This window comes from Rattus norvegicus, chromosome 17 (assembly GCF_021556685.1).
Source record: "Rattus norvegicus strain SHRSP/BbbUtx chromosome 17, alternate assembly SHRSP_T2T, whole genome shotgun sequence".
NCBI lineage: Eukaryota > Metazoa > Chordata > Mammalia > Rodentia > Muridae > Rattus > Rattus norvegicus.
In genome coordinates, this window is record NC_141550.1 from 74,038,272 (window position 1) to 74,053,890 (window position 15,619).

General features: G+C 45.0%; 1 protein-coding gene across 6 annotated transcripts in view; it reads right to left on the reverse strand.

Annotated features, from left to right (window-relative positions):
* Window positions 1-12,401: 12,401 nt before the first annotated feature.
* Prkcq (protein kinase C, theta) overlaps window positions 12,402-15,619 on the reverse strand; it is a 132,268-nt gene continuing 129,050 nt past the window's right edge. For 5 of the 6 annotated variants that reach the window (XR_015641010.1, XR_015641007.1, XM_087591613.1 and 2 more), the window contains 2 exons: window positions 14,106-14,234; window positions 12,406-13,622 (listed from right to left, as the gene is read on the reverse strand). Coding sequence is in view for 4 of the 6 variants with exons in the window: in XM_087591613.1 (XP_087447739.1) it covers window positions 13,464-13,622; window positions 14,106-14,234 (288 nt within the window). In the remaining 2 variants the exon portion in view is untranslated. 6 annotated transcript variants of the gene reach the window in all.

Sequence of the window (15,619 nt, forward strand, 5' to 3'; positions counted from 1 at the left end):
ATAATAGACCCAAATAATATAAAGTAACTCGGTGTGACTTTAACCAAGCAAGTAAAAGATCTGTACAATAAGAACTTCAAGACACTGAAGAAAGAAATTGAAGAAGACCTCAGAAGATGGAAAGATCTCCCATGCTCATGGATTAGCAGGATTAATATAGTAAAAATGGCCATTTTACCAAAAGCGATCTACAGATTCAATGCAATCCCCATCAAAATACCAATCCAATTCTTCAAAGAGTTAGACAGAACAATTTGCAAATTCATCTGGAATAACAAAAAACCCAGGATAGCTAAAACTATCCTCAACAATAAAAGGACTTCAGGGGGAATCACTATCCCTGAACTCAAGCAGTATTACAGAGCAATAGTGATAAAAACTACATGGTATTGGTACAGAGACAGACAGATAGACCAATGGAATAGAATTGAAGACCCAGAAATGAACCCACACACCTATGGTCACTTGATTTTTGACAAAGGAGCCAAAACCATCCAATGGAAAAAAGATAGCATTTTCAGCAAATGGTGCTGGTTCAACTGGAGGTTAACATGTAGAAGAATGCAGATCGATCCATGCTTATCACCTTGTACAAAGCTTAAGTCCAAGTGGATCAAGGACCTCCACATCAAACCAGACACACTCAAACTAATAGAAGAAAAACTAGGGAAGCATCTGGAACACATGGGCACTGGAAAAAATTTCCTGAACAAAACACCAATGGCTTATGCTCTAAGATCAAGAATCGACAAATGGGATCTCATAAAACTGCAAAGCTTCTGTAAGGCAAAGGACACTGTGGTTAGGACAAAACGGCAACCAACAGATTGGGAAAAGATCTTTACCAATCCTACAACAGATAGAGGCCTTATATCCAAAATATACAAAGAACTCAAGAAGTTAGACCGCAGGGAGACAAATAACCCTATTAAAAAATGGGGTTCAGAGCTAAACAAAGAATTCACAGCTGAGGAATGCTGAATGGCTGAGAAACACCTAAAGAAATGTTCAACATCTTTAGTCATAAGGGAAATGCAAATCAAAACAACCCTGAGATTTCACCTCATACCAGTGAGAATGGCTAAGATCAAAAACTCAGGTGACAGCAGATGCTGGCGAGGATGCGGAGAAAGAGGAACACTCCTCCATTGTTGGTGGGATTGCAGACTGGTACAACCATTCTGGAAATCAGTCTGGAGGTTCCTCAGAAAATTGGACATTGAACTGCCTGAGGATCCAGCTATACCTCTCTTGGGCATATACCCAAAAGATGCCCCAACATATAAAAAAGACACGTGCTCCACTATGTTCATCGCAGCCTTATTTATAATAGCCAGAAGCTGGAAAGAACCCAGATGCCCTTCAACAGAGGAATGGATACAGAAAATGTGGTACATCTACACAATGGAATATTACTCAGCTATCAAAAACAACGACTTTATGAAATTCGTAGGCAAATGGTTGGAACTGGAAAATATCATCCTGAGTGAGCTAACCCAATCACAGAAAGACATACATGGTATGCACTCATTGATAAGTGGCTATTAGCCCAAATGCTTGAATTACCCTAGATGCCTAGAACAAATGAAACTCAAGACGGATGATCAAAATGTGAATGCTTCACTCCTTCTTTAAAAGGGGAACAAGAATACCCTTGGCAGGGAATAGAGAGGCAAAGATTAAAACAGAGACTGAAGGAACACCCATTCAGAGCCTGCCCCACATGTGGCCCATACATATACAGCCACCCAATTAGACAAGATGGATGAAGCAAAGAAGTGCAGACCGACAGGAGCCGGATGTAGATCGCTCCTGAGAGACACAGCCAGAATACAGCAAATACAGAGGCGAATGCCAGCAGCAAACCACTGAACTGAGAATAGGACCCCCATTGAAGAAATCAGAGAAAGAACTGGAAGAGCTTGAAGGGGCTCGAGACCCCATATGAACAACAATGCCAAGCAACCAGAGCTTCCAGGGACTAAGCCACTACCTAAAGACTATACATGGACTGACCCTGGACTCTGACCTCATAGGTAGCAATGAATATCCTAGTAAGAGCACCAGTGGAAGGGGAAGCCCTGGGTCCTGCTAAGACTGAACCCCCAGTGAACTAGACTGTTGGGGGGAGGGCGGCAATGGGGGGAGGGTTGGGAGGGGAACACCCATAAGGAAGGGGAGGGGGAGGGGGGAGGGGGATTTTTGCCCGGAAACCGGGAAAGGGAATAACACTCGAAATGTATATAAGAAATACTCAAGTTAATAAAAAAAAAAGTTTCTGTTTTCCAATTTGTAAGTTTTCTATGCTAAGGTATTTTGTGATTTCTTGTATGGTTTGTTCATTTAAAGATATTTTTTAAAATAGATCTTTTTTTTTTTTTTTCGGAGCTGAGGACCGAACCCAGGGCCTTGCACTTGCTAGGCAAGTGCTCTACCACTGAGCTAAATCCCCAACCCCTAAAGATATTTTTAATGTAGAAAATTTCCCATATTCAGAAGATATGAACTTGTGTAGAAACTACCCACCTCACACACCTGCCCTAATGCTTCTGCTAGACGTTTCATTTTCTAGTCTCCAAATTTTCCTTCATCTCTTCTTTGAGATAAGACGTTCCTTTTTGTTTGATTTTTTTCAGACAAGTTCCCGCTATGTTGTAGCTATCCTGGTTCTTGCTATGTATACCAGGCTGGCCTCGAACTCACAGAAATCTACCTGCCTCTGCCTTTTAAGTGTTGGGATTAAAGATGTGTACCACCACATTCAGCTTATGTCTTCCTCCCTCCCTCCCTCCCTCCCTCCCTCCCTCCCTCCCTCCCTCCCTCCCTCCCTCCCTCCCTCCCTATGTGTGTGTGCATATACACATGCACACTGTGGGAGTCAGAGGACAACATTGGGTCCTCTGCCCCTGGAGTTATGGGTGGTGGTCAGCTGCCCAGTGTGGGTGCTGAGAACCAAACTCCGGTCCTCTGAAAGAGCAGCAAGCATTCTTAGTCACTGCGTCGTCATCTCTCCAGCCTCTTGTAGGGTGATGTCAGACAGGTGAAGGCAGGTACCAGGTAGAATGAGGCCTGTCATTGGATGAGAAGGAAGGATGGGCTGGGGAAAAGTTTTAGAAAGAGGAGGAAACTGGAACAGGAAGAAGAGGAAAAGCAGCAGAGAGAACACGGAGGCTGATGTTAAGATTCCATTCTGTATCCTTACAGGTTGTTATGGAAGTTCTTAAGGGATGGATGTGTACAGGGCTTTGTATGTTTAGGTGGGCAATTATATCTTATCAATTGGATCAGAGGATATTATGTTGTGTGTTCTTTCATGTGTCGATTTAAGTTTAAGAGAGTATGTGGCGGCCAGAGACACTAAGCTGCCATGGAGTTGGGGTGTCTGTTACTGGCATGGTGGCAGCCTGCCTTGGGAACTGGATGGGTAGAGAGATCGCTGCCAGGCTCAGAGAGAAGCCATCGGCAGTGTGATATGGGATGGAGCAGAGCAGGTGAGAGGCTTTGCTGACTGAGATGAAGCTAATCTACCAGATGTCTTGGGGCACTGTGGTGCTGGACCTGGTGTGGGATAAAAGACAGCATTTTTTTAAATATAATTTTATAGCAACAGCCTCTACTTCTTTGTTTTGAAGATTTAGAATCCCCCAGGAGATACACCTCAGAGCACATCTGTGAGGGCTTTTCCTCCCTGGCTCTTACTGCTTGCATCTATGTTAGGATTCTAGTTTTCTAAGTTTCTGTTGGGACGATCCACAAAACTTTAGGATTTCTGCAGTCCTCAGCGCCACGCTCTTCAATTTGCTTCTGAAAATCGGTGCCCAAGTCACAAGCCACAAGGTCAGGTCACCACGGCCCGCTTCTCAGTACCAGTTGTTTGCATTTATTGTTGCTGTCACAAAACTTTAATATAGCAATATACAGAAGTAAAGGTTTATTTGTCTCATGTCTGAAGGGTGCCTCAGGCACTGTGCTTTTTTTTATTGGATATTTTATGTATTTACATCTCAATGTTGTCCCCTTTCCTCCCCCTCCCATGCCCCCTCCCCTACTTCTATGAGGATGCTCCCATTTCCACCTCAACACCCTGCCGTTCCCCTACACTGGGGAAACAAGCCTTCACAGGACCAAGGGCTTCTCCCATTGATGCCAGACAATGCCATCCTCTGCCACATATGCTGCTGGAGCCATGGGTCCCTCCATGTGTACTCTTTGGTTGGTGGTTTAGTCCCTGCAAGCTCTGAGGGGTCTGGTTGTTGATATTGTTGTTCTTCCTATGGGGTTGCAAACCCCTTCAGCTCCTTTGGTCCTTTCTCTGACTCCTCCATTGGGGTCCCTGTGCTCAGTCTGATCGTTAGCTGCAAGCATCCTCATCTGTATCAGTAAGGATCTGGCAGAGCCTCTCAGGAGACACCCATATCAGGCTTCTGTCAGCAACAACTTCTTGGCATCGGCAATAGTGACTGGATTTGGTGCTGTTTGTGGTGGCACACGCTGGTAGGATTTGCTGAAGGAGGCAGGGGCAGGAGGTACTGTTCTATTGCTGTGAAGAGACACCATGGCCAAGGTAAGCTATAAAAGAGAGGAATTCATTTGGGGGCTTGCTTACAGTTTAGAGGTTAAGCCATTATGATGGGGAACATGGGAATAGGCAGGCAGACAGGCTGTGGAACAGAAGCTGAGAGCTGAGTGCTCACACCTGATCCACAAGCTGGAGTGGGGGGGGAGGGGTGGAGGAGAGGGAGAGGGAGAGAGGAGAGAGAGGAAGATGGAGAGGGAGAGGGAGGGAGGTGGGGGTGGGGTGGCTGGCTGGCATAGGTTTTTGAAACCTCAAAACATAGCTCTTCTAACAAGACTGCAGCTTGTAGGGGCCTGCTCTGGTGGTGTTATGTATTCAAATGCTAAATACTGGCCTCCAAGATCTGGTTGTTCCCCACAGGAGATCATCCTAATGATGTTATGTAAACCTTGACACCCAACTTATCCCTAATTGGTTAATAAAGATGCTTGTAGCCTGGGCTGGGAAGAAGAGAGGGGACAGGGCAAAAGGTTCCCAGGCTTGGGGGTTTAAGGTAGGGACCAGGGGGAAGAGAGAAGAAGAGGAGGAGGAGGATAGGTTGCCACGAGATAGCATAGAGCACAAGGCCATGAGGACTAGCCTGGTGCAGTTAGGAGCAGACCAAAGGAAACATGACAAGGGGGTTTTGACAGGGAAACATAAACTAGCACAGAACAAGGTTGGTGTCTGCCCAGTTCTAGCTCTCTAATGCTTTTTATAAATCTAAGTCTGTGTCTTTTATTTGGCAACTAAATGATCTGAAGTGGGGTTAAAGCTCCTAATAGATATTTAAAGACAACAGGGAGATTGCAACTAGCCCTACTACTACTACTACTACTACTAACTACATAACATCTTCTAATCTTTCCTAAATGGTCTACCAATTGGGGACCAAGCATTCATATATATGAGCCTATGGGGGCCATCCTCATTCAAACCGCCACAGAGAGAATAGAGTTCTATTGTGGTAGAGAAGGTATGCTGTTAGGAGCATGCCTTAGCCAGGATTTCTATTGCTGTGAGAAAGTACCAGGACCAAAAGTAACTTGGGGTTAAATGTCAGTTTCCAGATCTGTGTCATAGTCTACCATTAAAGGAAGTCGGGGCAGGAACCAAGATTCAGGGTGAGTCTTACTCCCTCAATTAGACCTCTCTGAAAACAGCCTGCAGGTGTGAGCATGTCTCTGACGTGATCTTCAAGCCAATCACAGTGAAGATTAGCTTTATCCGTAATCCATGATGTTCTTACTGTTATTCACTCATAAAAAGCGTGTGGATTATGTTTTGTTTGTCCTTTAACGTAGAGGTATTTACAAGGGAGCATTCAACTTGCCAGACAGAATTTCTTACCTTGTCAATAACAAAAGTCTCTTAACTTACGGCTCGGTGAAGGTGTGTTGGTGGGGTTGTTTAGAAAGGCGTATTGGTGGATTTGCTTAGATATTGAGGATAACAATGTTTCCCACACTTTATTCTGATTACCACATACCATATACACTTTCCATATGTTAACTTTTTAAATTTTATTTAATCCCGCGAGGTCGGATGTGTTTCCCCTCAGTGTTCACTAACTTGAAGTTTCTATCAGCTGGAGTTTATCAAACCTTTTCAGATTGCCTGCATTTCTTTTTTGTCCTGATTCTCGAGGAGGCGCTCTAGTGCCTCTTATTAGGATGATGTATTTTTCTGCCTTGCATTTTTATCAGTGTAATTTATTAGACTTTTCAAAAGTCCCTGCATTTTCACGCATTCTCGATATAATTTATTCAAATCGGAATGTTTCTTATTTCAATGACATTCTGCCTGGCATTAATACTCCTAAGATTCATATTTTTCTTATTTATTCCCCCTGTCTTGATGAAAACTCTTGTTTCCCTTGACCAAACTCTTGTCAGGGGTCTCTGAATTCTCTTCCCACTAGCTCGAAACGTTTGGATTTCTGCGCTCATTTTCGAAGTGTATGACTTTAGCAAGAAGCATATCGGGTTAGTTTTAGCCGGAATCTGCTACCTCTGACGGTTGATCAAATCCCTTATTTCCCACCGGCCCTCAGGTTAGATTTGTCACCTTGATTCAAGATTCCTGTCCTTCCCGCAAGGCATCACTCAGCAATTTTCTCCCCACTGACATCACCTTGCTTCTTGGCCACAGATTCCCGCTTCTCTATGCTGCTTGCAATTGCGCTCAGAGTTATCCTAGGATCTCCTGTCCCCTGTAACCATCCCTAAATGGAATCTTGTTTTTCTGCTCCATTTAAACAGCTCTGGTTTTTCTTCAACACTTATTCTAATTCTTTACCTTCTCCCCCTTTTTGTTTCCTTTATGTTCAACTACAACATCTTTTCTTAGCCATTTAGGGCCAAAAATTCTTGCCACCTAATCTGTATCCACTGTTAAATAGCACAGAATTAAAAACAGCCATGAGAGATCGCCTTTTATTATGGAGATTTAACTCATTGGCGCTGATTGATGACGTGTTTAGAAGTGTGCCACCGTTTGATTGCTTTAACATTTTTTTTTCTTTTGTTCTATTTGTTCTTCTAGTTGTTTGGAGGCCAACTGACCTTTTTTCCCTCATCTCCTCATGCTTGCCTTTACGTGAAAGGAAAACAGGTCTATTGAATTTTCTGGATCTGAAGTTCTATAAATGTAGCCAAGTGACTGCTACTCTTTGTTGCTTCATAGTTTTGTACTGTTGTCTACTCTCGGGCCACTTCATCTTTATTCCTGCTATAATCAATTTCCCCCCAGTGATGAATAAGGAGTCACTTGCGGGGGCTGCTGGAGTGCTTTCATGAAGGCTAATTGCTCCCACGAGTGAACGCGTCTTCGGATGCGTGGAATCTGTTGGCATTTCCAGGATGTTACAAATCTCAGAACAGAGATTCCTGACATGGTTAATATTTCATCGTGCTGACATCTTTTAATCAAGTCGTTGGGCCTTTCTTCATTCAGAAAAGATAACACAATGAAAACAACTTTCCTGACTCCTGAGTTCACTACTTGCCTTTTCTTGCAGCCTACAAGGAGGCTCTGTTTAGATTATATTAGTTGTAAGCTCCCAGAAAAAAAGGCTAAAACAACGAATGTTGTTAGGGGAATTTTATTTTTATTATAATTACGAGTGCGCACTAGCTGTACTAGTAATAGGCTTACTGTCACAATTCTGTACACACGAGCACTGTGTTTCGATTGTATTCATTTCTCCAATTACTCTGTGATAGCCCTTTTCCTTCCTTCCTTCCTTTATTTCTTTTCCTTTCTTCCTTCCTTCCTTCTTCCTTTTCTTTCTCCTTTCCTCCTCCTATTCTTTAAACCTTTTTTTTTCCCGGAGCTGAGGACCGAACCCAGGGGCTTGCGCTTGCTAGGCAAGCACTCTACCACTGAGCTAAATCCCCAACCTCCTCCTCCTATTCTTGCCTCTTACCATTTTGTCTAGGAAGAGATGTTTCTTTTATTTATTTATTTTTCTTTTTTTTAAAAATTGGGTATTTCTTACATTTCAAATGTTACTCCCTTTCCCGTTTCCTGTCCATCAGCCCCCTAACCCCTCCCCCTCCCATTCTATAAGGGTGGTCCCCTCCCCATCTAACCCCCCTTACAGCCCCCCCACAATCCCCTATACTGGGGGTCCAACCTTCCACTGGTGCCCAACAAGGCTATTCACTACTGCATATGCAGTTGGAGCCCTGGGTCAGTCCGTGTATAGTCTTTAGGTAGTGGTTTAGTCCCTGGAAGCTCTGGTTGCTTGGCATTGTTGTTCTTATGGGGTTGCAAGCCCTTTCAGCTCTTTCAGTCCTTTCACTAATTCAGTCCTTTCACTAGTTTGGTCGTTTGCTGCTAGCATTCGCCTCTGTATTTGGCATGTTTGACATGTTCAGGAGAGATCTATTTTGAAAAGGGACATTTGATCACATCTAGTTATAGTCTAGTTAGATTACCCCTCTGGTCCTTATGCCACCATTGATCACTGATTGATAATTGTCTTTCGGGGGAAAGGAAGAGAGATGACATCTTGTGGTACTTCTGCTTAGTGTTTAGTCCATATGCTTACCTGAGATGTGTTAAGCACGCAGGGCTAAGGGTTCACAAACATCTCTGTCTTTGTCTTCAAGGCATTCACAGATAGAAAGAGTTCAGGCAAAGAAGTGTCATGGGAAGGTCTATGTAGAAGGGCCTCTAATTTGGGCCAGGAAATACATACCTTACAAGGCAAATTTGTATTGAGAGTTTGTGGTAGTTTGAACATAAACTCATATATCTGAGTCCTTGGTCACCAGGGAGCAGCGCTATTTGATTGAAAGGAACAGGAGGTGTGGCCTTGGAAGAAGAAAGCCACTGGAGGAGGGCTTCGAGGTTTTTAAAAGCCCAAGCCAGGCCCGGTGGCTCTCTCTCATCCCCTTCTTCTCCAGCTCCATGTTTGCCTGCATGCCGCCATGCTTCCTGCCCTGAGAATGGACTGAACCTCTGAAACTGTAAGCCAGCCCCAATGAAATGTTTTCCTTTGTAAGAAAGAGTTGCTGTGGTCATGGTGTCTTTTCACAGCGGTAGAACCCTGACTAAAACAAAGTTGTATTGTGTTTAGGAATTGGCAGAGCTAAAAGTGACAATGCCATTCAAGGCACACTGAAGTACGTGTTTAATAATCTAGTGGGGCTGGGGATGTGATTTTGTGGTGAAGTGTTTGCTTGTTGTGCTGGCTCGTTTTTCTTATTTCTTCTTCTTCTTCTTCTTCTTCTTCTTCTTCTTCTTCTTCTTCTTCTTCTTCTTCTTCTTCTTCTTCTTCTTCCTCTTCCTCTTCTTCCTCTTCTTCCTCTTCTTCCTCTTCTTCTTCCTCTTCCTCTTCCTCTTCTTCTTCTTCTTCCTCTTCTTCCTATTCCTCTTCTTCCCTCTCTTCCTCTTCCTCTTCCTCTTCCTCTTCCTCTTCTTCTTCTTCCTCTTCTTCCTCTTCCTCCTCTTCCTCTTCCTCTTCCTCCTCTTCCTCTTCCTCTTCCTCCTCTTCTTCTTCCTCTTCTTCTTCTTCTTCTTCTTCTTCTTCTTCTTCTTCTTCTTCTTCTTCTTCTTCTTCTTCTTCTTCTTCTTCTTCCTCCTCCTCCTCCTCCTCCTCCTCCTCCTCCTCTTCTTCTTCTTCTTCTTCTTCTTCTTCTTCTTCTTCTTCTTCTTCTTCTTCTTCTTCTTCTTCTTCCTCTTCCTCTTCCTCTTCTTCCTCTTCTTCTTCCTCTTCTTCTTCTTCTCCTTCTCCTTCCTCCTCCTCCTTCTTCCTCTCTCTCTCTCTCTCTCTCTCTCTCTCTCTCTCTCTCTCTCTCTCTCTCTCTCTCTCTCCTTGGTTGTCCTGGAACTCACTCTGTAGACCAGACTAGCCTTGAACTTATAGAGATCTGCCTGCCTCTGCTTCTCAAGTGCTGGGATTAAAGGAGTGCATCATCACTTCCAGGCTGTAGACAACCCTGATGGTTTTTTTTTTTAAATTAGTGATTGATGTGGGAGGACCCAGTTCATTGTGGGTGGGGTCAGCCTTGGGCTGATGGTTCTACAAGAAAGCAGGCTGAGCAAGCCAGGTGGAGCAAGTCAGCGAGCAGCACTCCTCCGTAGCCTCTGCATCTGTTCCTGCCTCCAGGTTCCTGCCCTGGGTGAGTTCCTGTCCCGACTTCCTTTGATGATGAACAGTGATGTGGAGTGTAAGCCAAACAAACCCTCTCCTCCCCACGTTGCTTTGGTCATGGTGTTTCATCACAGCAATAGTAACCGTGATCAAACACTTAGCATGTGTGAGGTCTTGGGGTCAATCCTCAGCCCTACAAATGAAACAAAAAAGGAAAAGCTAAAATGCTAAAAGAGGATGGGAGTTCCAGGCTCTGAAAATTAGGAAAATTTCAACGGGCAAAGTGTGGAAAATAGATCCGGAGAGGGACGGCAGAACATGGAAGCAGTTGCTGGCTTTGGATCTGGGACTTTGTCCTGTAGGAAGTGAATATGCCCCAACGAGACCGAGTTAGTATACAGTAGAGATATTGCAACACCCACGTTTATCGTGGCACTACTCACAGTGATCAAGCATAGAGTTAGCCAGATGCCCTTCCATGGATGGATGGGGTAAAGGGAAGTGTAGCACACATACACAACAGACCCATAAAGCATCTGCATTCACACTCTCTCACTAGACAAGACCTTCAAACACTAATGAGAAAAGGGACTATGAAACCCACAGGGATAACTTGTACATGGATGTTTCCCTCTGGGGGTTTACAGCTCACCAGGCAAATGATGCGTGTACCAAAGGAAGTGACTGATGATGGGGCTGGGGGACCAGCTATGGCAGAGGGTGCAGCATGAAGGAACACGTGTTTGAATGAATCTGAGACTGGGGAGACTTGGATAACTGGGAACGGGGCATTAGAGGCAAATAAAACAGTGTCAGGGAGACGCAGAGCCAGGAAACCATTCCTGTTTTTGCACCATTGCTAGGAAGTTGCAATGGGCCTCAAGGTAGTGCGGAAGTCCAGGAACCAAACCAAGGGCCTTATGGGGGCTTTAGTCAGGGAACATTGCATAGGTTTTCAATGTGAATGTTTGTGACATGGTGTAAATTTTATCTGGGGAAAGAAACCAGATGTTGTGCATAAAGGCAAAGGACTGGGAAAGATGCAAACTGAAGGGGCTGGGTCAGTTGCTCCTCCTCCCAAGAGCAGTTGAGAAAGTAGAGATGCATTTTAGAAAGAGAGGATGTAATTGTTTCTTTTCTTGCTGGGTTATGGAACCCTGATAAAGGTTACTTAAGGGGGAGGAGTTTGTGTTGGTTCACAGTTTTAGGGCATCGACCATCACCGTAGGGAAGTCACTGGGAAGCAGCTTGAAGCAGCTGATCACATTGCATCACTATTGAGAAGAGGGGAGCAGCGGATGCTCACACTGAGCTCACCTTCTCTTTTCAGAGTCCAAAATCCCAACCTAGTAAATGTATGCATCTTCCCACCTCAATTCCCCCAAATGAGAAAAATGCAATCTCTCAGAGGTGTCCTTGGGAGGCTTGCTTGCTTCCTAGGTGATCCTAAACTTGTCAGGTTGACAAGTAACACCAACCATCACACAATATAAACATGGACTAATAAGACTTGATATAAAAATAGGTGTTAAGGAAATTGGTGGGAGAGAAGGGATTGCCAGTAAAAGCTGGTTCTGGGTCCAGGCAATAGGGGCTATGGTAGGGCCATTAGCAGAAATAGGAAATACAAGGTAGAACTAGATGGAATGCAGTATTCTGGGCTTGTTGGGTTCATGTTGTCTGCTGACTGGGGGTAGGGGAGTACAGCTGGAGATGGAGACTTAACTGTTGTCTGCATAGAGTGGTGCATACATGTCAGAAGTGGACGAATACCAGAGATAGTAAAGGGGATAGAGGGGCAGGAGCTTTCTGAGGGACTGAGAGCAGGAAGAAGGACAAAGAGTCAACAGCAGAGCAAGACACGGTGCAGGAAAATGTCCTCAGAAGGTTCTAGAAGACAGGCTTGAGAGGAGAGTCAAGCCTAGGTGACATGCTGCAGAAAGATGAAGGAGGGCAAGGGAAGCATTCCACCAGGGCTAGATGTCATCGCCACTGCAGGAAGTGAGGTCAGTCACGGCCTGCAGGCAGCCTGCAGAGACCCCTTCAACAAGAAACCTTTTGGGGGAGAGGAAAGAGGAACATAGTAATGATTAAGATTTGCCTGAATGTCTCACCCCTTTGAGGAACTCTTTTCTGTAATTTCTCATTTTAAAAACAAATCCGTTGCTGGCTACATTTGGACGGTCAACAGGATGGACCCGTGTCTTCGAGAAAACCAGTAGAGAATCAAACTACTAAGAGAGGCATCTTTCTTTTCTTCTTTTATTCCGTTTTACACGTCCACGTACGTCATCATCACAACATCCCATCAAAATATACAAACAGCACGCGAGACTCTAAGTGTCTAATTAGTACTCCAACTCAACAGGGCTGACTAGTGGAAATAGCATGCGTGGGTCGTTTGTCTTGCAGGATGCCTAAAGAGGGACTTATTTGTCACCGAATCACCAGGAGCAACATGATATGGGATTGGTTTTCTTTCTCTCACAAGAGTCATGCACTTCATTTCTTGTGCAACGGGAGGACGATGACGAATGCCGACGCTGACAGAGAAATCAGCCAGAACAAGAGGGAAGAGAAGGTTTGATTGGCAGCAGTAAACTGCCCTGCCTTCATTGGTTGGACTTTACTTCTGTGGGAATGAGATGCACCACATCCGAAACATCCTTACCCTTCCTGTTGGTGACAAAGGCTCTGCACCTCACCCCTTACTTTCCGCTGCCTTGTGAATTTCAGGGCTGGCCAGAACGAACGGGTTTGTAAATCTCAAGTTTCACGCTAAGTTTATTGGAGAACATCCCATCACATCCCTTTCCCTCCCTTCTGCCATCGACATTTCCACAGACATGCGCAGGACGATGTGGGTTAGTGGGTTCTTCTCTGTGGTTGAGTGGAATCGACTTCCATGACAGGCAATCTGCCCTCCCAGTCTTGAGAAATCTGTTCCACTTGCACCTTGGTTCGTCACCAACCAGCAGCTCTTGTCAACGACAAGAGCAGAATTACATTTCGAATCGTTCGCAGGATCGGGAACCATCTTTCAAGTAAATGACTAGAGTTAACAATGGTCTAACTTCTAGGGCTGCGGTGAGAGAGATTCCAGGAGATATAACAGGATGATGCCATTAGTGAAGGAGACATGGTTTGTGCTGCGTGTCCCTCGAGGAGCTCAGCGGTCCTCCCTGCTTTCGAGGTTGAGTGTTTCTTCTCTTCTCCAACGTGAAAAAGAGACCCCCAGAAGTGTTACTTGAACCAGTTCCCAGAGAGAAGGCGAATTTCTTCCAGTCTGGGGAAGAGGGATGAGGTTCAGGAGCAAATGAGAGTCTCCATCCCCGGGTTAATGAAGGAGAAGTTGCTGAACATGTTCTGGTCCATGCTGTTGATGAGCGCTCTGTCAGCGAACGATAGCCGGGGTTTCTCACTTAGGAATTCCTTGTCGAAATTGCTACAGTCATATGGTGATTTCTTGATCGCAGGATGAGGAAGGGGGGGAAAAAAGGGAAGAAAATTAGCCACCAAGTTTTAACTTTTAACTTTGCTTATGGAGGCTACGGCGTGTGCACAACCCAGTGGGTCCAATCCTGAGTCGTCATTTTCTTCTATTAGAATAATTAATTTCGCATAAGAGAATTATTACATTCTCTTATTGTATAGGCGTTGGCCACCCAGGCGGCGGCCATTAAGAATGTAAGTGATGCGTGCAAAATCCATCTTTCCTGATAGTCCCGCCCAGAAACACGTTCACCTTGGGAATGTTCTGCCATTTGTTCTTCCCATAGGTGGATTTCGATGACACAGTTTCAATTTGGAGAGCAACAGGAACACCCCCTCCCCCACTCCTCTAGCCAAAGGTGTGGTTGGGGCGGGTCTCAGGACTTGATTAGGGTGACAGCTTGTGAGGGAAGGAGAAGGAGCTGAAGCCAGACTGTCCGGTGGGGGAGTCCTTACCACTTTTGGTCTGAAGGGTGGGTCAATCTCTTTTCTCTCAAGCTCTTCCCAGTTGATCTCTCGAAACAAAGGATGCTGGCGGATGTCTCCTCTCACTCCCAGCCTCTTTTCAGGCTCTCTCACAAAAAGCTGCAAGGCAGTAGGGAGGGAATCGGTCACTCCTGTGACGAGGCCGCGTTAGGTCAGGGGGCTGTGCAGTACTTGGGGTGTGAGCAACTGGCTTTCCTCTGTGGATGTGGAACTCTAACCTGATGCCTTCTCTCAGTGAACTTTTCTGAACCTTCCATAGTCCGGCAACCTCCTTTCTCTTTGCCCAAGGCAGGCTACGCTGAAATTTCTATAGGTCTGGCATGAGATCAGCTTCACCTTGTGTTACTTACAGGGTCTCTGACAAGACACACTCTAAGTCAGTTTCATAACGTTTGACGGATGCTGCTCTGGTAGCTTTAACTATCCATCTGACCCAGCAAAATGGTCTGGGTTGTTTAAGAACGGCTTAACTAAGCATGAGTCTGGGAGCAATTCAGAAAGCAGCATTCCTCTATGGCCTCCTCTTCAGTTCTTGTGTGAGTCTCTGCCCTGACTTCCCTCAATAACAGACTGCAACCTTTAGGCTGACATAAACTATTTCCTTCCCAGGTTGCTTTTGGCCATGGTGTTTACGAGAGCAACAGAAGACAAACTAGAACATACGCCAAGTGCCTGTATGACAGGGCTATCCTTAGGATTAAATAAAATGATAACACACATGTACACACACATGTATATATACATATATCCCTTCACATAGAGGCGTGAAAACATGCATACCATCACATGCATGTGGGCCCAAGCATGCACACACACATACATGCCTATGCATATATGTATACAGCTAAGCATACATGAGTGTGTGCATAAACACATATATGCTCAAATTGCAATTAATCCCTGCTCCCATACACATATTTGTTCACTGTTACTTCTGGTTCCTAATACCAATCAATCAGCATAAGTCAGGCACAGTGTTATGTGTCAGGAAGATCGGCACTCGAGACCAGGGAAGGAGGATCATGAGTTTGAGGCCAGCCTGGTCCAGTCTGGACAGTGTTAACCTGGGCTTTACTGTGAGATGCTGTTTGAAAAAAAAAAACCCAAAAGGGTTAAAAGATAAAAAGAACGCTCATCAGGACAGAATGAGTGACTAACTATTTGTCTGACTTAACTGCCCATCCAAGTGTGACATTTCTTATGAAGATGGCTTCTCTTAGGAGTCTAGCATTTATGGCACCAGTGGCAATGCCAGTTAGGAGGCCCTGACAGTCAGCTGAGGTCTCTGTAGCCCTTTGGCTACAGAACGTCACCTTCCACTCTGGCAGACCTGTTGACGAGTACCTCGTTCGTCTCTCCAGCCTTTCGGCCAGTGTGTCTGTGCCTTCCCTCTAGGCCACCCTCTCCCGTCACTTCACCTAACAACAGAAATGGATATTGGAATGACAGCAAAGCACCCGAGAAGCTCCTCAAATGTTAACCTG